This window comes from Chelonia mydas, chromosome 21 (assembly GCF_015237465.2).
Source record: "Chelonia mydas isolate rCheMyd1 chromosome 21, rCheMyd1.pri.v2, whole genome shotgun sequence".
In the NCBI taxonomy this organism is placed as follows: domain Eukaryota; kingdom Metazoa; phylum Chordata; order Testudines; family Cheloniidae; genus Chelonia; species Chelonia mydas.
The window spans coordinates 17,803,687-17,829,137 of record NC_051261.2 but is presented as its reverse complement, the minus strand read 5'-3'; the positions used below and the strand labels follow the sequence as shown (position 1 = coordinate 17,829,137).

Sequence of the window (25,451 nt, the reverse complement as noted above, 5' to 3'; positions counted from 1 at the left end):
TCCTGGGGCTGGTTTTGTTCAACATCTCATTAATGACCTGGATGATGGGATGAATTGCACCCTCAGCAAGTTAATGGATGACAGTAAGGTGGGAGGAGAGGTAGTGTGATGTTGCATCCCATAATGCTTTATGGGAATATGCTTATGAATGTATATATGACATAACTGGTAATTCACTTTGTTGTCTGTTATCACTTGGAACCACTTAAATCCTACTTTCTGTATTTAATAAAATCACTTTTTACTTACTAATTAACCCAGAGTATGTATTAATACCTCAGGGGGCGGGGGGCAAACAGCTGTGCATATCTCTCTTTCAGTGTTATAGAGGGCGAACAATTTATGAGTTTACCCTGTATAAACTTTAGAGAGGGTAAAACAGATTTATTTAGGGCTTGGACCCCATTGGGAGCTGGGCATATGAGTGAGAGAGACAGGAACACTTCTTAACCAGCTTTCCGTTAAGCCTGCAGTTTGTGGGATGTGGTTCAGACCTGGGTCTGTGTTTGTAGCCGGCAAGCGTGTCTGGCACAACCAGGCAGGGTTCTGGAGTCCCAAGCTGGCAGGGAAGGTAGGGGCAGAAGTAGTCTTGGCACATCAGTTGGCAGCCCCAAGGGGGTTTCTGTGATCCAACCTGTCACAGGTAGATATTCTGGAGTGTAGGGATAGGGTCCAGAGTGACCTAGACAAATTGGAGGATTGGGCCAAAAGAAATCTGATGAGGTTCAACAAGGACAAGTGCAGAGTCCTGCGCTTAGGACGGAAGAATCCCATGCACCGCTACAGGCTACACACACTGGAGGCAGACACGCACACATTAGGCACACACACATACACTGGGGGAGACACACTGGGCACACACACACACACACACTGGGGGTGCACTCACCCACTGGGCTAACACACACAGACAGTGGGGGGACACACACACTAGGGGAGAGACACTGGGCACACACACTAGGGGAGACATACTGGGGACACGCACACATACTGGGGAGACACACTGGGCACACACACACACTAGGGGCTCACACACACACTGGGGGAGACACACTGGGCACACATACACTGGGGGAGACACACTGGGCACACACACTAGGGGCTCACACACACTGGGGAGACACACTGGACACACACACACACTAGGGGTTCACACATATATTAGGGGCACACACACACACTGGGGGGACACTCTCTAGGCATGCATGCACACACTAGGGGCTCACGCACACACACTGGGAGACACACTGGGCACACACTCACAGACACTGGGGGACACACTAGGCACACACACACACTAGGGGAGACACACTGGGCACACATACACACTAGGGGCTCACACACACACTGGGGGAGATACACTCAGCACACACACACACACTAGGGGCTCACACACACTCGGGGCTCACACACACACACTGGGGGAGACACACGCTAGGCACGCATGCACACACTAGGGGCTCACACAGACACTGGGGGAGACACACTGGGCACATACACACATTGGGGCACACACACACTGGGGGGACACATGCTAGGCATGCACACACACACTACGGGCTCACACACACACATCAGGGGCACACACACACACTGCAGGGACACACGCTAGGCACGCACACACACATTAGGGGCTCACACACACATTAGGGACACACACACTATGGCACACACACACTGCAGGGAGACACACTAGGCATGCATGCACACACACACTAGGGGCTCACACACACATTAGGGGCACACACACACACTGGGGAGACACCCTGGGCACGCACACACACACACATTAGGGGCACACACACTACGACACGCTAGACACACACACTGGGGAGACACTCTAGGCGCACACACACATTGGGGCACACACACACACTGGGGACACACTTGGCACACACACACTGGGAGAGACACACTAGGGGCGCACACACACGGACACACACTGGGGGACACGCTAGGCACGCACGCACACACTAGGGGAGACACTGGGCACACACACACATTGGGTGGACACATGCTAGGCACACACACACACTAGGGGAGACACACTGGGCACACACACTGGGCACACACGCACACATTAGGGGTACACACACACACTGCGGGGACACACGCTAGGCATGCATGCACACACTAGGGGAGACACACTGGGCACACATACACATTGGGACACACACACATTAGGGGACACATGCTAGGCACACACGCACACACTAGGGGAGACACACTGGGCACACACACACACATTAGGGGCACACACACACACTTGGGGACATATGCTAGCCACGCACACACACACTAGGGACTCACACACACACATTAGGGGGACACACGCTAGGCACGCACACACACACTAGGGGAGACACACAGGGAACACACACACACATTAGGGGCACGCACACACACACACTGGGGGACAGATGCTAGGCACACACACACACACTGGGGGACAGATGCTAGGCACACACGCACACACTAGGGGTCACACACACACACTGGGGGAGACACACTGGGCACACACACACATTAGGGGCACACACACACATACATTGGGGGGACACATGCTAGGCATGCATGCGCACACTAGGGTCTCACACACCCCCACACACTGGGCACACACACATTAGGGGGACACACACACTGGGGGACACACACTAGGCATGCATGCACACACTAGGGGCTCACACACACATATTAGGGGCACACACACACACACACTGAGGGGACACATGCTAGGCACGCATGAAGACACTGGGGGAGACACACTGGGCACACATACACACATTAGGGGCACACACACACTGCGGGGACACACACTAGGCACGCACACAGACACGGGGGAGACACACTGGGCACACACACACATTAGGGGCACACATACCGGGGGGAGACACGATAGGCACGCACACACGGGGGGGGGGGGAGACACACTGGGCACACACACACATTGGGGCACACACACCGGGGGGGACACGCTAGGCACGCACACACACACGGGGGGAGACACACTGGGCACACACACACAATAGGGGAGACACACTGGGCACGGGCACACACGCACTGACAGCGACAGCTCGCTTTGTTCGCGGTCTGACTCCGGACTGGGCTCGGGCCGGACCCGGCTCCCGCAGCCCTGCAGCAGGGGCTGGGTTAAGCCGGCCCGGGAGACGGGAGCTGCCGGGCCCGGGGCGGATCGCTCCGCCTGGCCGCCGAGGCCCTGGGCACCACCGGCCTCCTGGGGCTTCCAGCGGGGCGGCAGGAGGATGGGGAGTGGGGTCCCCCGAACCGCCCGGCCCCTGCTGGCCATGGTGCTCCTCAGCCTGACCGCTTCTCTGGGTAAGAGCCTGGGCTGGGCGTGGGGCGAACTCAGAGCTGGGTGTGGGGCGGCTGGGGCTGGCGATAGGGGGTGAATTCAGACCGGGCAATGGGGCGGGCAGAGCGTGGGATGGGGGAGACAGCAGGAGGGAGAGTTCTGGGCTGTGTGCAGGGAGCGTGGGGGGCGCTGAGGTAGCGGGGGATCATGGGGCTGGGTATGGGGGGAGCGTGGGGGGCGCTGAGGTAGCGGGGGATCGTGGGGCTGGGTATGGGGGGAGCGTGGGGGGCGCTGAGGTAGCGGGGGATCATGGGGCTGGGTATGGGGGGTGCGTGGGGGTGCTGAGGTAGCGGGGGATCATGGGGCTGGGTATGGGGGGAGCGTGGGGGGTGCTGAGGTAGCGGGGGATCATGGGGCTGGGTATGGGGGGTGCGTGGGGGTGCTGAGGTAGCGGGAGAGCGTGGGGGGTGCTGAGGTAGCGGGGGATCATGGGGCTGGGTATTGGGGGGAGCGTGGGGGGCGCTGAGGTAGCGGGGGATCATGGGGTTGGGTATGGGGGGAGCGTGGGGGGCGCTGAGGTAGCGGGGGATCATGGGGCTGGGTATGGGGGGAGCGTGGGGGGTGCTGAGGTAGCGGGGGATCATGGGGCTGGGTATGGGGGGAGCGTGGGGGGTGCTGAGGTAGTGGGGGATCATGGGGCTGGGTATGGGGGGTGCGTGGGGGTGCTGAGGTAGCGGGGGAGCATGGGGGGTGCTGAGATAGCAGGGGATCATGGGGCTGGGTATGGGGGGAGCATGGGGGGTGCTGAGGTAGCGGAGGATCGTGGGGCTTGGTATGGGGGGAGCGTGGGGGCGCTGAGGTAGCGGGGGATCGTGGGGCTGGGTATGGGGGGAGCGCTGAGGTAGCGGGGGATCGTGGGGCTGGGTATGGGGGGAGCGTGGGGGGTGCTGAGGTAGCGGGGGATCATGGGGCTGGGTATTGGGGGGTGCGTGGGGGTGCTAAGGTAGTGGGGGATCATGGGGCTGGGTATGGGGGGTGCGTGGGGGTGCTGAGGTAGCGGGGGATCATGGGGCTGGGTATGGGGGGTGCGTGGGGGTGCTGAGGTAGTGGGGGATCATGGGGCTGGGTATGGGGGGAGGGTGGGGGGCGCTGAGGTAGCGGGGGATCATGGGGCTGGGTATGGGGGGAGCGTGGGGGGTGCTGAGGTAGCGGGGGATCATGGGGCTGGGTATGGGGGGAGCGTGGGGGGTGCTGAGGTAGTGGGGGATCATGGGGCTGGGTATGGGGGGTGCGTGGGGGTGCTGAGGTAGCGGGGGAGCATGGGGGGTGCTGAGGTAGCAGGGGATCATGGGGCTGGGTATGGGGGGAGCATGGGGGGTGCTGAGGTAGCGGAGGATCGTGGGGCTTGGTATGGGGGGAGCGTGGGGGCGCTGAGGTAGCGGGGGATCGTGGGGCTGGGTATGGGGGGAGCGCTGAGGTAGCGGGGGATCGTGGGGCTGGGTATGGGGGGAGCGTGGGAGGTGCTGAGGTAGCGGGGGATCATGGGGCTGGGTATTGGGGGGTGCGTGGGGGTGCTAAGGTAGCAGGGGATCATGGGGCTGGGTATGGGGGGTGCGTGGGGGTGCTGAGGTAGCGGGGGATCATGGGGCTGGGTATGGGGGGTGCGTGGGGGTGCTGAGGTAGTGGGGGATCATGGGGCTGGGTATGGGGGGTGCGTGGGGGTGCTGAGGTAGCGGGGGATCATGGGGCTGGGTATGGGGGGTGCGTGGGGGTGCTGAGGTAGTGGGGGATCATGGGGCTGGGTATGGGAGGTGCGTGGGGGTGCTGAGGTAGCGGGGGATCATGGGGCTGGGTATGGGGGGAGAGTGGGGGGTGCTGAGGTAGCGGGGGATCATGGGGCTGGGTATGGGGGGTGAGTGGGGGTGCTGAGGTAGCGGGGGATCATGGGGCTGGGTATGGGGGGTGCGTGGGGGTGCTGAGGTAGTGGGGGATCATGGGGCTGGGTATGGGGGGTGCGTGGGGGTGCTGAGGTAGCGGGGGATCATGGGGCTGGGTATGGGGGGTGCGTGGGGGTGCTGAGGTAGTGGGGGATCATGGGGCTGGGTATGGGAGGTGCGTGGGGGTGCTGAGGTAGCGGGGGATCATGGGGCTGGGTATGGGGGGAGAGTGGGGGGTGCTGAGGTAGCGGGGGATCATGGGGCTGGGTATGGGGGGTGAGTGGGGGTGCTGAGGTAGTGGGGGATCATGGGGCTGGGTATGGGGGGAGCCTTGGGGGTGCTGAGGTAGCGGGGGATCATGGGGCTGGGTATGGGGGGTGCGTGGGGGTGCTGAGGTAGCGGGGGAGCGTGGGGGGCGCTGAGGTAGCGGGGGATCATGGGGCTGGGTATGGGGGGAGCGTGGGGGGCGCTGAGGTAGCGGGGGATCATGGGGCTGTGTATGGGGGGAGCGTGGGGGATGCTGAGGTAGCGGGGGATCATGGGGCTGGGTATGGGAGGTGCGTGGGGGTGCTGAGGTAGCGGGGGATCATGGGGCTGGGTATGGGGGGAGGGTGGGGGGCGCTGAGGTAGCGGGGGATCATGGGGCTGGGTATGGGGGGAGTGTGGGGGTGCTGATGTAACTGGGGGGGCATGAAGCAGGGTGCAGGGGAGAAAGCATGTGGGGGATGCTGCGGTAACAGAGGGGGGTGTGGGGCTGAGTGCAGGGGGAGCCTCTGGGGGGTGCTGAGGTAAATTGGGTGTGGGGGTGGGGAGCGTGGGGGGTGCTGACGTAACAGGGGATCCTGGGTCTAGGTGCGGGGAGGAGTGAGTAGCAGTGGTGGATTAGCCAGTGGGCTAACAGGGTCTATGCCCAGGGGCCCTGGCCAATTGGGGGGCCCTGGCAAAATGGGTGCCCCTACGCCCTGAACCAGCTCCCTGGCAGGAGCGCTGGGTGGGACGGGGCATGCCTCCATGCTTCGACCCCATTTCCCTGGCAGGAGTGCGGGGGGGTGGGGGACTGCAGGCGGAAGGGGTGGGGAGGGCCCCCACTAGCTCTGGCCCAGGGCCTCACAAAACTGTAATCACCCTGTGGTGTGTGGGGGGTGCTGTGGTAACGGGGGAGCATGTGTGGGGTGCTCAGGTAACGGGGGAACATGGGGCTGGGTGTGGGGGGAGCGAGGGTGGTGCTGAGGTAACGTGGGGCTGGGGGTGTGTGGGGGGGAATGTGGGCCTGGGTGCAGGGGGGAGTGTGTTGGGTGCTGCGATAACAGGGGAATATGGGGATGGGTGCAGGGGGGGAGTGTGTGTGGGGTGCTGAGATAACAGGGAGCATGGGACTGGGTGTGGAGCTCCCAAAGGGTGCCAGAAGTGGTGCTTCCTAAGGGGAACTGTCCCTAGCATCACCATGAGGCTGTGTATTTATCTGGCTCCTGTGGATTCAGCGATCCTGTAGACACCAGCCACCCCAGTCTGGGTGTTGTGGACCCAGCCCAGCCATGCTGCCCACTGAGGCACAGCACAGGGAACAAACTGTCCCACTGATCACAGGAGGGGAGGTGGGAGCAATGACTAATCCTCCCGTATAGGGAAGGTCTGGTACCCCAATTTCAGTATAAGATAAATCTTCAGGTTAGCGCTGGATTCTGCCTCGACTTCTGTAAACAGCCAGTATGACTTACAGTAAGAAAACAGTTACATACAGGGACGTGCACAGGAATAAAAATTTGGCCCTTTTGGAGGGGGACTTTCTGTGTCCTGCACAGCTGGAGGAGCTGGCTCTTCCCTCCCCGCAGTCGGAGGAGCTGGCTCTCCCCACCGTGTCCCCAGAGGACCTGGTTCTCCCCACCGCAGCACTGGGACTGGTGGAGCTGGCTCTCCTGCCCTCCCCCAGCAGCCAGTGGAGCTCATTCTCCCCAGCAGCTGGAGGAGCTGGATCTAGGGTGACCAGATGTCCCGATTTTATAGGGACAGTCCTGATTTTTGGGTCTTTTTCTTATATAGGCTCCTATTACCATAGGCGCCAACTCCAAGGGTGCTCGGGGCTTGAGCACCCATGGGGAAAAATTGCTGGGTGCTTTGCACCCACCAGCAGCTCCCCCCCCACCCCCGCCCCAGCTCACCTCCTCCTTCGCTCTGCTCCGCCTCCTCCCCTGAGCGTGCCAGTGGGTCCTGCTTCTCCCCCCTCCCTCCCAGCGCTTGTGCTTCGAAACAGCTGTTTTGTGCGGCAAGCCTGGGAGGGAAGGGGCAGGAGGGGGAAAGCAGCGTGCTTGGGGAAGGAGGTGGGGCTGGGGCTGGGATTTGAGGAGGGATCCAATAGGGCAGGGAGGGATGGAGTTGGGGCGGGGGTGGGGGCATGCGAGTACCCACTGGTGCTGACAAAAATTGGTGCCTGTGCCTATTACCGCCCACCCCCGTCCCGATTTTTCATACTTGCTGTCTGGTCACCCTAGCTGGCTCTCCCCTCACAGCCCCAGGGCTGTAGGAGCTGTCATCTCTCACCCTGGCCTGGGGCAGCTTGCTCTCCCTGCCCTGGCCCCGGAGGAGTTCTGTGCTCCCACTGATCCGGGGGTCCATGCCCCTGATTGCATGGTTGAGCCCAGAGCATTGTGTATTCCATGTCCAGAAACTTGGAATAATCAGATTCCTACAGTATTCTTTGTACCTGTATGTGCTATTGCAAACCAGGAACTGCCCTCAGTAAGCCTGTCATTCTTGCTCCTTATTCCCTCCATCAGAGAGAGTAAACCTTTAGCATGGTACAAGCTCTAGTCCCTCCATGGTGATCTGTCTCTCTTTCCTAATGAGGACAACCTGCGGGCGGGATTGAACCTGGGACCTCTGGACCTAAATGCATGAGCCTCTACTGCATGAGCTAAAAGCCGACTCACTCATCTCTAAGTAGTCTCGGTTCCACTAGAGCCGTGGGTTTCAAACTGCAACCCCCCTGAGGGGTCCCGACCCCCAGTTTGAGAACCCTCTGCTAAACTATACAAGCTCATCCAGTCTTCTCTCATAAAATAGGCCTTCCATTCCCCTGATCGTCCTCGTAGCTCTTCTCTGCACCTGTTCCACTTTAAATTCATCTTTCTTGAACATGGGTGATCAGAATTGCACTCAATATTCCAAATGAGGTCTTACCATGGCTTTCTACAATGCCATTAATACTTCTCTGTGTCTATTGGAAATGCCTCACCTGATACATCCTAGGTTTCAGAGTAGCAGCCGTGTTAGTCTGTATTCGCAAAAAGAAAAGGAGAACTTGTGGCACCTTAGAGACTCACCAATTTATTTGAGCGTAAGCTTTCGTGAACTACATCCGATGAAGTGAGCTGTAGCTCACGAAAGCTTATGCTTAAATAAATTGGTTAGTCTCTAAGGTGCCACAAGTTCTCCTTTTTGCTGATACATCCTAGGATAGCATTTGGCTTTTTCATGGCCGCATCACATTTATGGCTCATAGTCATCCTGGGATCAACTAATACACCCAGGTCTCTCTCCTCCTCTGTCATATCCAACTGATGAGGCCACAGCTTACAGCAGAAATTCTTGTTATTAGTCCCTAGGTGCATAACCTTGCACTTTGTACTATTGAATTTCATCCCATTTCTATTGCTCCAGTCCTTTAATTCATCCAATTCTTCCTGTACAATATTTCGATCCTCCTCTGTACTGATGATGCCTCCCAACTTTGTGTCACCAGCAAATTTCATTAGCTCACGTCCTCTTTTTGTGCCAAGGTCATTAATTAAACGATTAAATAATAATAGAATCATAGAATATCAGGGTTGGAAGGGACCTCTGGAGGCCATCTAGCCCAACCCCCTGCTCAAAGCAGGACCAATAAGATCTGTCCTAACTCCCTGAGGACCTCCATTAGTAATTTTGCTGTACCTTGATAGTTCTTCCCTCTAGCCAGTTCCTTACCCACCTTACAATGCTTGTACTAAGCCCCATATTCTCCATCTTAATTAATAATTTCCCATATTGTACTATATCAAATGTTTTACTGAAGTCTCGATAGATCAGATTCACTGCATTTCCCTTGGCTAAGAAATCAGGTATCATATCAAAGAAAGACCGCAAGTTAGTCTGGCATGATCTACCTTTCGTAAACCCATGTTGTATTTTATTCCATTTTCCATTTACCTCCGTGTCTAATTTTTTTTTTCCTTCAGAATTTGTTCTGAAGCCTTGCATGCTATTTAGGTCAGACTAATGGGCCTGTAGTTTTCTGGATTACTTTTTTCTCCTCTTTCTTAAATATAGGTGTACAACATTTACTATTCTGCATTCATATGGTACTACCCCTGATTTGATCATTTATTATAAATCCTTGCCACTGGACTTGCACTTTCATGTGTCAGTTCTTTCTGTATTCTGGTCTGGAGATCCCCCCAACTCGAATGCATTAAACTGGTGGTTCTCAAACTTTTGTACTGATGACCCCTTTCACACAGAAAGCCTCTGAGTGCTCCCCCCCCTTATAAATTAGAAACACTTTTTAATGTATTTAACACCATTATGAATGCTGGAGGCGAAGCAGGGTTTGGGGTGGAGGCTGACAGCTTGCAACCCCTCATGTAAATACCTCGTGACCCCCTGAGGGGTCCCAACCCCCAGTTTGAGAACCCCTGCATTAAACTCTATGTTTTCCTTCCACCATGGACTTGGTAGTTTCCATTTCTATATACTCATTCCCATCAGCCATCCTGCCTTTGCCCTTATGTTTAGAGCCCTGCACAGATACACGCTCCTGTCCAAAGAGTGTGAGCAGGGACAGCTGCTGGGGAGCTGGTGCCCCCCCAGTGGGCAGGCTTGGGGCAGTACAGCCACATCGGAGGAGCTGCCCGGGCTGGGCTCCTGTGAGTGACGGCCCAACATACTGCTGCTTTCGCCGCCGCAGTTCCTGGCCCGGTTGCTGGGCATGGCCCTGCTGGTCTCGCTCGTTGTCACTAGAGCCCTGCACATCCACGGAATCCGCGTTATATCCATGAATGTCAGCTGTGAATCTGCTCAGGGCTCTACCGATGTTCTACATCACCATTACTGTTGACAACTGAGGAAAATTATTCATTTAGTTTTGTACCTCGATTATCCTTACTTTCTACCCCATCCTCATGGCATAGCGGCCCCACTTCTTTTCCTATTCTATTTATTTTATATAGTTAAAGAACCTTTTACTATTTATTTTATTTTCCTTCTAATTCAGCTTCACTTCCAGCAACTCTCTTTACCCCTACACTCTCTGACATCCAAAACAGAGCTTTGTTTGCTGATCAATCCCTCCTTCCATTCTTTGTAGGCCCTCTGCTTACTCCTGATGTCCTTTCTGAAGTGTTTATTCATTCAGTTAGATCTGGAGCCCTTCCCTACAAATTTTATGCCCTTGCTTGGGATGCAAATTCCAGATGGAATTTCTTTAAGTCGAAGGTAGAGAAAGTAAGTGTCTTTCTCTTCCATTGGTTCCATTGCTAGAAGTCAGGGAAGAGTTGTTTAGTCTCCACACATGGTTTTAATATAGAGGAATAGGAAAATCAGGTAAGTGAGAATATAGTAATGGATAAAGGAACTCCAGAAGATAGGCATATGGACAGCAAAAGGACTATGCCAAATCCTGCTAAGAAATTGAGTGAGGTCAGAGAGAAGACAATTGAGATGTTTTTGTGCTAATGCAAGGAGCCTCAGCAACAAAATGGAGGAACTACAACTCTTGGTGCAGGACATTAGAGGGATAACAGAAACACGGTGGACTAGCACTAATAGCTGGAAGACAAGTTTTGAAGGTATGTGTTGTTCAGGAGAGAGAGAAATAAGTAACTCTCCTCCACATTGAGGTCCCTGAGCTCTTCAATCCAGTTGATTTCACTAACTAGTTCCCTTAATTTATCAAATTCTTCCCTTTTGCAATTGAAAACCTTAGAGTTATGACATGATTTTGATAATCAAAAGGTCCGACTGGCTAAGCGGCAGTTCTGCAGAAAAGGACCTGGGGATTACAGTGGATGAGAAGCTGGATCTGAGTCAGCAGTGTGCCCTTGTTGCCAAGAAGGCCAACGGCATATTGGGCTGCATTAGTAGGAGCATTGCCAGCAGATTGAGGGAAGTGATTATTCCCCTCTATTTGGCACTGGTGAGGCCACACCTGGAGTATTGCATCCAGTTTTGGGGCCCCCCCACTACAGAAAGGATGTGGACAAATAGGAGAGAGTCCAGCAGAGGGCAACGAAAATGATCAGGGGCTGGGGCACATGACTTACGAGAGGCTGAGGGAACTGGGCTTGTTTAGTCTGCAGAAGAGAAGGGTGAGGGGGGATTTGATAGTAGCCTTCAACTACCTGAAAAGGGGTTCCAAAGAGGATGGAGCTTGGCTGTTCTCAGTGGTGGCAGATGACAGAACAAGAAGCAATGGTCTCAAGTTGCAGTGGGGGAGGTCTAGATTGGCTATTAGGAAAAACTATTTCACTAGGAGGGTGGTGAAGCACTGGAATGGGTTACCTAGGGAGGTGGTGGAATCTCTCACTCACTCGCTCAGTTTTAGAGCTGGCTCAGGGGATTGGGGTACAGGAGGGGGTGTGGGCTCTGGCTGAGGGTGTGGGCTCTGGGGTGGGGCCAGAAATGAGTTCAGGTTGTGGGAGGGGGCTCCAGGCTGAGGCAGTGGGTTGGTATGTGGGAGGGGGTTAGGGCTCTGACTGGGGGCACGGGCTCTGGGGTGGGTCTGGGGATGAGGGATTTGGGATGCAGGAGGGTGCTCTGGGCTGCAACCGAGGGGTTCAGAGGGTGGGAGGGGGATCGGGGCAGGATGCGGAGGGGAGGGCTCTGGCTGGGGGTATGGGCTCTGGGATGGGGCTGGGGATGAGAGGTTTGGGGTGCAGGAGGGTGCTCTGGGCTGGGACCGAGGGATTTGGAGTGCAGGAGAGGGATCAGGGCTGGGGCAGGGGGTTGGGGCATGGGGGTGGTCAGGGGTGCAGGCTCCGGGCGGCATTACCTCAGGCGGCTCCCAGAAGCAGCGGCATGTCCCCCCTATGGCTACTATGCGGAGGTGCAGCCAGGCGGCTCTGTGTGCTGCCCTGTCCGCAGGAGCTGCAGAGCTGGTGCTTGGGGCAGGGGCAGCACGTGGCACCCCCTGACTGACCCTATGCCTAGGAGCTGGAGGGAAGACATGCCGTTGGTTCCGGGAGCTGCGCAGAGCCACATCAGGCAGGGAGCCTGCCTTAGCCCCGCTGTGCTGCCGACTGGACTTTTGATGGCCCGCTCAGCAGTTGAAAACCAGACACCTGGCAACCCTAGCCTGGTATGAAGGCCCTCCAGTGTAAGAAAGAGGGGGCAATGGGCCCTGGGCCTTTGTAACTTGCTCCCTTCTTCCCCCAGAAGCCCATCTTCACAGCCCAAGTTTGTCAGCCTTTGTGGTGCTCTGGAAAGCCCACATTATCTTCAGGCTCATGAAAAAATGGGGACTGGGTAGGGTTGGGGTGGGATTCTGGGGGTCAATTCACTGCAGTCACATTTCTGTTGCCACTGTGTGTCTGAACTTATCTGGAAAGGAAAGACGGGTCTGTTTATTTTAGTGTATTTTAAAAAACATCATCAAGGACACCAAAGCCAGAGCAATAACTCTATTATTACACAGCATACATTTAAATGAATACACACCGCCCTGCCAGCAGGCTGAGCTCTGTTCTGGGGGGCTTCTTCTGTGAGGGGAGGCAGTTCAGTCTTTATGAACCATGAGTTCTTGGCCTTGAGTGAGTTTGCCAATAAGGGCTTGTTGTCATGAGGAAAAAGCGTGTTTTGAAAAGGTGATCACTGGCATGTTTCGAAATCCAAGCGTAGGCTTGGCCCCTTGTAGTTTCAAACTAGCTAATACCTTAAAATGACTGTTTGCCCTGTCTGCAGTAGGATTGAAAATGTGTTAGCTATCATGGTCTCCAACAAACACATTTGTCAAGTGTGGGCAAGCCCTTAGTGCAGAGTAAGATGGGGAGGTTGTGAAGTAGGACCTGGAACTGATACCCCCCTAATCATCTCTACTGAGTTGGGCTGGATTCATGCTAGCGACTTCTCAGCCAAGGCTCTGTAGTTCAATCCACTCCCTGTCCCCATCAGTGCAAGTGTGACACCTTCAGGAATGATGCTTGTTTGGGGGAAAGGGTGACTTGCCCTAAGTAGGTGTACAAGACGTTAGTAAAAAGGATTGTGACGTGCACAGGAATGTTACCACCAGTCAGTGGGAGACCTAGGGCTAGGATTCATGGTCTGCCCGCTTGCAACTCTGTGCACTTTTCTGTACGCTACAGGGCACCTCTGAGCACACTTACCAAAACAGTGATGTTTTAAAGTAGGCTTGGCAGAATTTGATGTTTTTAAATAACTTTGATGGATAATATCTGTTTTAAGCATTTTTTTTTTCTGCATAGATTTAAATTTGCACAGTTGGGGGAAATTATAGGTCAGATAATTAATGACAGCCGATGTTTAATGATGATAGATGTTGATATTGAAAAAAGTTAAAGTTTTACAACTATTAAAATACAAATTGTCAACATTATATGTCAAAATATACAAAGTATATCCTTAAACCAACAAATTATACCTGTTTTTACGATTCATTCATTAGTCCATTTGTAACAATCTTAATTCACAGTCTAAATCACTGGATTTTGACTACTAAGATCTCAGGTTGCATTTTCACATACTCTGACTTTCTGTACATTTATTTTATTATCGCAGAAATATTTGTTCATAGGTTTGTGTTTGTATGGTGAAATTGACATTTACCAATAAACATCTAAGCCTTCCAAGTTTATTTACAAGTTACGTGGGTAGATGTGATGACTCTTCCAAATGCACAAGGACCATGCCACGTGATTTGGCATGTCTGGAGGGGAAGCCCACCTACCCTCAGAGGCTGGGAGCCTTACCAGGGTGCTGCCTGTCGGTGCTGCTTGGGACTCCAACTTCCACATCTGCCTCTAGTGCCACATTGTCTAATAAACTGTAACTTCCCTCAACCCTTTGGCTCCTGGAAGGGAGCAGGAACCTTACCTGCATCCCAGAGCCTCCTGACTGATGGTGACAGGGGCCGGCAGGGTTTGACAGCTGGGGGTATCCAGCACAGATGAGTGGCATTTTTTGTTTGCAGCAGTCTCTAATAGTAACTACTCTATTCACAGGAATAACCTTATCTCTTATCAGTCTCTTATCAACACTCAGCCCTTTATTACACAGCCCTTAAAATGACCTGGACAGGGGAAAAGCTAGGCCCTGGGCTCTTGTTTGCTTCTTCACAAATCTGAAGAAAGCCTGGAAAGATTCTTCACCAAAGAGTTTATGTACTTTTCGTTGTTTTTTTACATTTGAAATCCTAGTCTGGTATGTGGGCAGTCTCTTGTTTGAAAAGAGAGCCGGTCAGATTATTACATCACTGCACTGAGAAAGTGACATCTCTGTGACAGTGAGGTGGTCAGCCTGCTTAAAACTCCTATTTAGTGTCAATGCCCAAGAAAGCCATGAGTAAAAAATGGCTGTTAAGATTCAGCCTCTCTGGCCTTGCTGAGAAAGCTCACAGCCCATGATTCTGACACCTCCCATAAATCTTCAGCATAACCAGAGAAGTCCAGACTTGATACCGATGATATCTGTAACCTAAAATTAATAATAAAATTCCAAGCAGAAAAAAGTGAAAACGGAAATGTCTTCCTTCTAGGTTATCTTTCTGTTGCAGAATGAAGCAAAACAGCAAAACAGAATGGGCACAAACAATCTTATCTTTCCATTGTAGGCCACCAGTAGACAGGAAAATCAGACTCTCCTTTAGCCTTCTGGGTAGCCCCTGCTACTTTTCAGATGTTGCTGTTTTAGATGCTCTGGTTCAATAACTTGCTGCACTGAGTTGTGTACCAAAACAAGGACAATCAGTCAGTGCTGGCTCCTTTGCAGCCCGTCAGGCTTTGCAATTATTTGTTGTTTGCTTGCTAGAGTGCAGTTATTCTTATCATTATGGCTGAGCAGATATTTCAGTTCCAACATCCTGTATGCAATGGTTTATAGTCTCCCACGCAAGTGCTTCTGGGGCTGTATTGTCTCAGGCTAGCTCTCCTCTCCACAATGTGCTGTGTGAGCCACAGGTGAGGGTAGTTGTTTGGAAAGTTCTGAGAAAAACCTCAAACAAATTCTACCGCTTATTGTGTTCAAATGTAGGTGCTTTTTCCCAGCTGAATACATATTAGATATATTGTGCTTATGTAACCCACCCACCTCCTGGGTGTGGTGTTCTGTCCCATCTAGTGGCACCGAGACCATTTAGAGAGAGATTAATATGCCTGTTCTACACCCTTAGCTAACAGCCATATGGCTTTTATCTGATGCAGCAGAAGCTCATGCACTAAACTCCAGAGGTCCCAGGTTCAGTCCCCCCTGCTGATGACTGGGGTTTGTCGGTGTTACACTTAGTCTGTAAAGCTGGGTGTAGGCTCCTTAGCTGAGAACTTCCGAGCTTTTATGGTAACCCCCAGCTGCACAGGAATAAGGTTTTCTGCAGGGGGATGATGTCATGCTGAAATGCAGGAGACATCTGTGTGTACAGCAGCACGGTCCTTGTGAGGATTCTACTGTCTTCCCCACACTGTTCTGCAGCCTCCTGTTGCAGTGCTCCGGAAAGCTAGTAGGCCCTCCAGTGACTATTCAGAATGGGCTTCACTGTCCATTGTGTTAGGCAGCATGTGACACTGCTTGGTGTTCTACCGCCCTGTGGTGCTCCTTCAGATTCCAAGGTCTAGCTGCCTCAGAAACACCGCTGGGTTTGTCTCTGTTGCAGCATGAGGGCGGATCAACCAATCTCAACCCAAGGCAGCGCAGCCACACTCACAGTGCACACATGTTCAGTGGTGTTCTGCTATGCCTCCTGCCCAGGTTGGTTTGCAGTTATTCATCTCAGTTGAATAGCCTGTCCAGCTCCTGTGGTTGCTGAGCTGGCTGTCATAGAAGTTAAGCCCACAAGGGACCGTTATGATCATATAGTCCAGAGGTGGGCAAACTACGGCCCGCAGGCCATATCCAGTCCGCAGGACCCTCCTGAGCTCCTGGCCCCGGAGCTCCTGGCCCCGGAGGCTAGCCCCCGGTCCCTCCCCTGCTGTCCTCCCTCCCCCGCAGCCTCAGTTCACTGCGCCTCCGGCGCAATGCTCTGGGTGGCACGGCTGTGAGCTCCTGCCGGGCAGTGTGGCTGGCTCTGGCCAGTAGCGGGGTGGGGTGGGGGGTTGGATAAGGGGCAGAGGGTCCCGGGGGGCAGTCAGGGGACAGGGAACAGGGGGTGGTTGGATGGGACAGAGGTTCTGGGGTGTGGCTGTCAGGGGACAGGGAGCGGGGGGGTTGGATAGGGAGTGGAGTCCTGGGGAGGTGGTTAGGGGTGGGGGTGTCCCGAGAGGGGGCGGTCAGGGGACAAGGAGCAGGGGGGGTTGGATGGGTCGGGGGTTCTGAGGGGGGCAGTTAGGGGGCAGGAAGTGGGAGGGGGCAGATGGGGGGCAGTCTGTTTGGGGAGGCACAACCTTCCCTACCCGGCCCTCCATACAGTTTGGCAACCCCAATGTAGCATTCGGGCCCAAAAGTTTGTCCACCCCGATATAGTCTGACTTCCTGCCAGCCAGGGGTGGATGGCACAAAGAACATTTGTGCCTGCCCCCCCACACTCCCTGCCATGGGGCCCTGCCCCCTGCTCCTCACCTTCCCCCAAGGCTCTGCCTCCTGGCCTGGCCAAAAGCTGGTTGGCGGTAAGAGCTGCCCAGGGAGTCTGAGCCACTGTGCGGAGCCTTGGACCCTCCACCTGCCCTGGGTGGCGCACCCTGGGGGACAGGGTCACTGGCATCCCAGCACCTCACCCAGGGCAGGCGGAGGGTCTGTGGTTCCCCACAGCTGCCCGGGCTACCTGGGTAGCTCTTACTGCAGCCTAGGGTGACCATACATCCCATTTTGCCTGGGACAGTCCCCTTTTTAACCCTGCCACAGATGTCCCAACTTTTTTGGCAAAACTGGGCATTTGTGCTGTGTGCTCTTACCAGCTGATCATCAGTTGGCAAGAGCAAATGGGACAAATGCCCAGTTTTGTGAAAAAGGGGTTGGGGGGTAAGTGGTTGGGCTAGGGGCGTGAGTGGTGGGGTACACGGGGGTAACCAGTGGGGGGAGGATTCGGGCCAGGTCTGTGCAGGGCAGGGGCTCAGGAGAGGGGCTCGAGCCAGGTCCACGCAGGGTGGGCGTGGGGGCAGGACCGGCCTTAAGGGTGGGCCACCCCGGCGACCTCCCGGGGTGCCATAATCAAGCAGGTGCCATGCGGCAGTGCAGAGGTGTGCGTGGCTGGTGTAGAGTCAGAAACTGCTCCCAGCTGGCAGGAGAGTGCCACAGCGGGTGGTGCCCAGATTTCTCTGGGCTTCCTCCCAGAGGAGGAGTATGGGGGGAGTGAGCGGTGACACGCACATACTGCTCACCCCAACGTTCCCTTGTGCCGCCCTAGGGGGCTGCGGGGGGGGGAGTGAAGAGCAACACCAATTCCATTCATTCAGGTCACTTTCCCCCACCTGGGCTGTGCTGGGAGGCGAGCATCAGGGCCTGCTGTTCTCTTCTCTCCCCTTACGCAGCCCAGGTGGGGCAAGTGACCTGGATGAAGGGAGCCCTGATGTTGCTCCTCGCTCCCCCGCCACTCACATCCCCCAGGGGTGCATGAGGAGGAGCAGCATTTGAGGGGGGAGCAAGCAGCAATGCCAGCTGCTCCATGCATACAGGTCAGTTTCCCCACGTGGGTGCAGGAGGGTGGTGCAGGGGTTAGGGGCAAAGGGGGAACAGTGCAGGGATTAGGGGCACAGAAGGGGGCGGAGTGCAGGGGGGATGGAGAGTCTGGGGAGCCCACAGGGGCCAGGGACAATGTGGGGGGGTGCCCTGCCCACAGGGGCTAGGAGAGCTGTTTTCTTGAAGGCCAGCCCTGGGAGGGGGAGAGGGGCTCAGAACCAAGGGGACGGAGGAGAGTGGCTTGGGATCGGGCGGGGAGGGGGAGAGGGGCTCGGGCCACATCCGTGTGGGGGGGATCAGGAAGAGAGGCTCGGACTAGGTCTGTGCGTGGGGGGCAGGGGGTCTGGGGAGAGGGTTTGGGTGAGCAGCTCAGCCAGCTCCATGTGTGGCAAATATACTCACCCTACTACAGCCGGGCTCTGGCTTCTGGCCTGACCATGAGGGAAGAGGAGAAGCGGGGCAGCGGGGCCCCGGGAGGCTGAGGGGAGAGAAGGAGCGGGGGGGAGGGCGGGAGTTCCAGCAATTGTGGTGGGGCCGCCAAATTGGTCAGGGCCCTTGGGCCTGGGTCCCATTGGCCTGTGTGGTAATCTGCTGCTGCTGCCAGCTCTTTCGGAGATTCCCCTCCAAGCTCCCTTCCCAGACTCTTGCTCTCAGCAAGGCTCATGGCCATGGCAGGGCAAAGAGGCGTCAGGGAGGGAAGTCGTCCATGTGGCTTCCTGCAGCACAGCACTGGGCTGAGACGTAGCCTTAACCTATAAAGCCCAGCACCTGTCTAGCATAGCAGCAACCTTCCTGGCTCCATTTCCCAGGGACTATTTACAACCTCTGCTCCCAGATGGCTTCAGAAAGCACTGGTCAGCTGTGCCAGCTGCAGGCCATAAATAGAGCAGGCTCAGCAGCAGCGGTGGCGTTCCTGAAAGAGGAGCTGCTTCTGGCTCTGCGAGTGTCACTGGACACGCTGCAGCCTCAGCACAATGCAGGCTAAAGGGCACCTCCAGGAGCTCTGGGAAGGCCAAGGGCCGCCGAGTCGCCAGCCCCAAGTGTTCAGTCGTCAGCAGGCAGGCCCCCAAATCGTCAGATTTCAGAGCATCCTAGATGCTGGGGTTCTTTACCTTTGGTTCCTGAGCATTTAGGGTTGCCATCCTCAGGCCCCGGCAACTAGGGGGCTAGAAGCACACTTGGGAGATTGTAAGGCTTTAGGGTTGGGATAAAATCCCCCAGGTTGGCAATGTTGCGTGGGCTTTTTAACAGGAGCTGCACTGAGTATCTTGCTGTCTCTGGCCAGAAAAGGGCTCATACAGTAACTCATTCAAGGGCTTGAAGTGCAGTCACAGCCCCACCCCTACTCCACACCCAGTGTGTGGCACCCAGAGCCATAACCCCCAGCCCCCACAGAGTCATAGAAATGTAGGACTGTAAGGGACATTGGACCTTGAGAAGTCAAGTCCTGTCCCCTGCGCTGGGGCAGGACCAAGTAAACCTAGACCACCCCGACAGGTGTGTGTATAACCTGTTCTTAAAAACCTCCCATGAGGGGATCCCAAGGGAGGTCACGGGAGCCTGGTCCAGTGCTGCTATGCCCACTGCGTGCAGATGTGTTCACCCCATCTCAGAAAAGATATATCAGAATTGGAAAAGGTTCAGAAAAGGGCAACAAAAATGATTAGGGGTATAGAACGGCTTCTGTATGAGGAGAGATTAATAAAACTGGGACTTTTCAGCTTGGAAAAGAGGCGACTAAGGGGGGATATGATAGAGGTCTATAAAATTATGAGTGGTATAAAGAAAGTAAATAAGGAAGTGTTATTTACTCCTTCTCATAATGCAAGAACAAGGGGCCACCAAATGAAATTAATAGGTAGCAGGTTTAAAACAAACACAAGAAAGTATTTTTTCATGCAACACACTGTCAACCTCTGGAACTCCTTGCCAGAGGATGTTGTGAAGGCCAATACTATAAGGGGGTTCAAAAGGGAGCTAGATAGATTCATGGAGGATAGGTCCATCAATGGCTACTAGCCAGGATGGGCAGGGATGCTGTCCCTAGCCTCTGTTTGCCAGAAGCTGGGATTGGGTGACAAGGCATGGATCACTTGATGATAACCTGTCTGTTCATTCCCTTTGGGGCACCTGCCATTGGCCATTGTCAGAGGACAGGATAGTGGGCTTGATGGACCTTTGGTCTGACCCAGTATGGCCGTTCTTATGTTCTTATGCTATCTGTACAGATAGAATTTTTTTCCTAATACCTAACCTAAATCTCCCTGGCTGCAGGTTAAGCTCATTACTTCTTGTCCTATCTCCAGTGATCATGGAGAACAACTGATCACCATCCTCTTTATAACAGCCCTTAGCATATTAACGCCCCCCACCCCATTAGTCTTCTTTTCTCAAGGGCTGGGTTCAATATCTAGGGGTTGTCTTAACATTACAAATCAGAATCAACTCCAGTCCTCACCCAGTAATCTGGGAAAACTAAACACCACCCCATGGCGCCTCTAAGAGACAATACTTCTCCACTCACAGGCAGTGAGTCTGTGTATAACAACAGAAAACTTTTATTAAAAGGGAAAGGGGACTCAGCATTAATTTGGGAAAACACCTTAATTCAAAAGTGTGCAAACAATAAGTCAACCCCTGCCCCCACTATGTTGGGCAATGCCCTTTGCATGATTTTCTTCACCCACTTTTGCAGTGTGACATGTGAGGGATGAATGTCCCTTTAACACATCACTCTCCTTTTCTCTCCTATGCACCACACTCAGCTGGTTGTCAGAGGTCAGTGAAGTCCCAGTATTCTGGGTTGCGTGCCACTCACTGCCAGCTCTGCTTCTACCTGCAATACCGTATTCTGAGATTTCACCGCTTAGCCCAGTGAGTTCTTAGTGGTTTCACTGGGTAGTGGGGAACCTCATTGCTGCTGCAGGCTCTCCACTGTCTTTCACTGTAACAATGACCCCACCCCATGTCTAAAGTTCAGTCCCTTACCCGTGTCATCAATGATTTCAGCTCTAGTAATCCCTGAGCAGAAACAAAGACTCTTACGTGAGTGCATAGGTGGCATGTAATGGAGGCCAGGGACTAAGCCTCCCCAACCCTCGTGCCAATGTGGGGGGGCAGTGGCGGATTTGGAGCCCCCTGAAAAGCTCCCACCGTGGCCCCAGGGCTGGAGGAGCTCTTGTTCCCCGCTGTGACTCCAGAGCCACGGCGGGGCACAGAGCTTATCCAGTCTCGGGTTGGGGGAGAGGAGTGAGTGGGGGCGGGGCCTCAGAGCGGCGGGGGGGAAGAGGCGAGTGGGGGTAGAATGGGGTAGGGCCCTGGGTGGAACAGTGCGGGGCCACGGGAGAAGGGGTGGAAAGGGGGAGAGGCTCCAGGCTTGGCGCTCCAGCCAGGACAGAGAGTTCCGAGGCTCAGAGCTTGACCCCAGCCGGGGCTGAGCTCTCAGCACCCCCCTCTGGTTGGGACCACAGGAGGGTGCTGAGAGCAGCAAGTGGGGGCAGGTCCTTGGCCGGAAGAGGCAGGCAGGGGGCTAGCCTCCTCAAGGGGAAGCTTCACCCGCCGCTCATGCATGAGCGAGATCAGCTTTATCATTAACACTGTGTAAAGGAAAGTCAGACAGCTTCAGGAACTCCCCATCACCGGAGAAGAACACGTTAGCATCTGTCTGACTTCTACTTTGATTTGGCCGCGCTACACCCAGCTTAGGGAGTGAGGCTCCACTTAGGGTGATCCCCTCAATTAGGGCATAGTCAAGGGAGTTCTGCTGCCCTTTAGTCATAGAATCAGGATAATGGCCTTCCAGACTAAAGCCACTTTTAACCCCAAACACCCACACTTGATCACTTTGGCAAAGCAGGTCTGCTGATCACCTAGGGAAAGTTGGGGTGCAAATATGGTCTGAAGTCCTGAAGTCTTTTCCTTCAGTGCATCAGTAGATGTCGGGGAGAGCTCATTCAGACCCTGCTCACATAAACAAAACCAAGTCCTGTGCCAGGGAAATCCTGGAATCCTCATTCCTGTAAGCCAGGGCCTCCCCCTCGAGGAGCGAGGGCTGAGTGCCAATAGCCATGTCCCCAGTGAGTACCTTGCACTAGGAGCGAGCATTAGGTTTGAGGGTTTTAACCCCTTCACATATTTTTCAAGGTGACACCATAACCTTACGTCAGTAGAGTAATGTTGTTATGGTAACATGGTGGCATCGCACAGCCACCTCCGAAGGTAGCTCCCGGAGTGGGATGCTTGGGAGGGGGCTGGCACAGCTTGTGTATGGGGAGGTGTATGTTGGGGACCAGCCTGGCCTCAAAATGCTTCGGTTTGAAATGAACCTTGCTGCCCACCCCTGGTTCAGCCACCAAACTGCAGAATCAGTTGTTCACTGCGCTGGAGTGGCTCTCTCCAGGGTGAGTGGGTCGCCAGCGCTTCCCGTCTAATGGCTCTGTGCCCGAGAGGGGCCCAATCTGTTGGGCCAATGAGCATGTACTCACAGCCCTGCTCTCTGTGGAAGGAGGAGCCAGGCAGGCCCCTGCTTTTTTGTCCTGCCTGATGTCCTGATGCATTTTTACCTTGTGCCCTTCTCTGGTATGAGTAGGGGGAGGGGCGGAGCTTGCCTGGAGCCCTGCTCCAATCCATATTCTATACCCTGCTGCCATGTGAGTCTCCTTGGCTATGCTTGCCAGGTGCCCATCTGGGATGGATGTCCCAGCCTGACACAAGGCAGTGAGAAAGGGACTGCTCCAGATGCTCTAGCCTTCAGAGAGGGCAGTTCATCTCCTGCCAGGCCTCTGAGCTGTGCCCCAATAACCACGCCATTAGCTGTGAACGTCTTCCTGCTGCCACCTTGAGTGGGCAGGGACTCTGCATGCACAGGTCCAGCTTGAGGGACTTGTCCTTGGAAGCATGGCTGAACGCTTCCCCAGCTGGGAACACAGAGGAACCGGAGCAGAGGCCATGGCAGTCTGCTGCAGCAAAATCTAGTGTTGCTCTGGACACCTCTTTGCAGCCATCACTGAACTGGGAAAGGGGCAGCAGGAACACTGGACCTGGTGTAGAGCTCCCCAGACCCTGCCTGCATTCTAATTCCTGGGTTGGAGAGGTGGGGACCCTCCCCAGCTGGGGGCTCGGAAGGGCCCGGGGGGGTCTGATATCTGGCTTCTCTCTCCACAGGCTTGGCGGATGAAGACTGCTTGTGGTACCGGGACAAGAACGGTTCGTGGCACCCTGGCTTTGACTGCAACTTCTTCACCTTTTGCTGCGGCCACTGTTACCAGCGCTACTGCTGCACCGACCGCCTGAAGCTCATCACAGAGCGGCAGCAGAAGCACTGCCTTGCTCTCAGGTGAGAGGGGCACGGAGCCTGGCCAGAGCTCCTGCTTGGGCACGCTGGTCCTACTGGGAAAGACTGTGTCCTAGCACAGGGAGGGAGTGTTGATAGGGTTATGGACAGGCGATTTGAGCCTGAGAATCCTGCCTTCAATTCCAGGAGCTGAAGACACATGCCCTTCCCCACCTAGAGTTCGGGTATTGTGGCTTTTGACATCTCTCCTCTCACTGTGACCAACTCTCTGTCTAGCTGCTTGGCTGCTGGCCCCCGCCCAGGATATGGACGCCTCCCTCCCACAGGTTAAAAATAGCAAACAGCAGCAAGGTCCCTTCATCTCCCTTCCTCCGAGTAGGAGCAGGTGCCTGGCCGGGTGTTGGTGCGTGTGTGTATGAGGAGCTCTGAGAGAAGGGCAAGCGCTGCAGGTAGTTCTGGGTGTGTCGTTCTGGGAAGTAGCTGCACAGTCTGGGTCAGGCTGCCATGGTCGTTCTGTCTCCTGCACTGATGAATCCCCACAGTTTGTTGACGGTGTTACGGCTCCAGGGGTGTAGCTGTCGTGAGGTGGTGGTTGCCCTGGGGAAGTGTCTCTCAAGTGGTGAGGGCTGGTACTATGCAGCTTTGTCTCTTGGGACAAAGACCTTGCCCTGGGCTTTGTGTTGGGTGGGGAGGCCGCACAGAGAGCAGAACCAGGGCACCGTGCTTACGATGGTCTGTGCTGCGGAACCTCCGGGTTTGCTGCGTTTTGGAGCTTTTCCAGGCCCTGCGTTTTCATTCCCAGGTGCAGCAAGTTGTGATAATCAGGCCTGGGCATCACCTTGGCCAGCTTTGCCAAAAGGATGTGGGGAGTGGGGTGCAGGTGGGTGCATTTGCTGCTGTGACTCTTCGGGCACTCAGTGGCTTTGAGGAGCCCAGAAGGAGCCCAGGCCGCTGACTGATGTAACAACCTGCAGGCAGATCCCTTCAATAGCCGGGAGTCAGAGGAGGTGAGTTGTTCAAAGTGCGTCCCACGAGCATCAGCTCTGCATGGGCTGGCGTCTGCTCCTCAGACAGTGCTGGACTCAGCCGGGCGCCCAGCTGGCTGTCTCTGATGTGGACGGGTGGGGCTGGCCATGTCCAGGACTGCTGCCCTTCAGACCATCCTGTGTCCCCAGCTCTCTCTGTGGCTCCACACAGATGCTGAGTAATGTGGGGGAAGATTGAGCCCCAGGACACTGCAAAGGTGAGGGCCCTGGGAATGGGAGAACTGTTGCCCATAATGACCCTGTGAGTGGATAGAGAAGGGAGGGGTCTGAGCCACTTCCTGGCATAACAGTTCACCCCAGGGCCTTATGGAGGCAGGACCACGCTTGCTGATCGGGGTAGCCAGTGCTGCCAAAGGTAGCTGTTTCTTCTGGTGGATGGCCTCTTCCTGCCAGAGTGCAGGGTGGTCTCTGTCCCTGCCCTGGTGCCTGACAGAGGGAAGCAGAGCACAGCAATGCTCTGGCCATGGTCCCTTAGAGCTGTGAGGGGAGGTGCAGAGCCATTACACAGGCCTTGCCTTCTACAGGGCTTCCCCCCATGCCAGGGGAATTCCCCTGTGCCTGGTTTGCTGTGCTGCTGAAGCTGGGATAGATGGGTCACAGTGCAGTGCTGCGTCAGGGCCTCTTTGCGGAGTGCCGTTGCCTTGAGTTCCTCCATGTGCAAGAGAGAGATGAATATCTAGTGGTGAGTTTGTAACATGAGCTGCTATTGCAGCCGGTCTCTAATGGGTATGATTACTGAACGCTTGTGGCTAGTGGCCAGGGCACAACTGGAGCGTCACCTGCCCACCCCCGATGCTTTAGGCTCTACCCAGAGTGAGACAGAGTAAGGGGGAGAGATGGCTGTAGGCATGGGGTGAGGGCACAAGTGCACACGATAAGCTGATGGGGGTGAGAAGGTTGGTGTGATCAGTAGTGTCGAGTCAACCCAGCTGGAGGGTGAGGCTGGAGGAGAGGCCACAGGGCTTCTGTCTGGCTCAGTACTGTCTCCTCCTTAGCACTGTGCTCACAACAGCTAAATCCCCCCACAGGCTTCTCCCCAACCCCCCACAAGT

General features: G+C 55.1%; 1 protein-coding gene across 2 annotated transcripts in view; it reads left to right on the top strand.

Annotated features, from left to right (window-relative positions):
* The first annotated feature begins 2,910 nt into the window (after nt 1-2,910).
* SHISA4 (shisa family member 4) overlaps nt 2,911-25,451 on the top strand; it is a 39,329-nt gene continuing 16,788 nt past the window's right edge. The window contains exons 1-2 of one of the 2 annotated variants that reach the window (XM_037885327.2): nt 2,911-3,336; nt 23,224-23,395. In XM_037885327.2, the coding sequence (XP_037741255.1) occupies nt 3,264-3,336; nt 23,224-23,395 (245 nt within the window). In that variant the 5' untranslated portion in view covers nt 2,911-3,263. The remainder of the gene's footprint in view (nt 3,337-23,223; nt 23,396-25,451) is intronic. The other variant, XR_006286879.1, reaches the window with a different exon arrangement.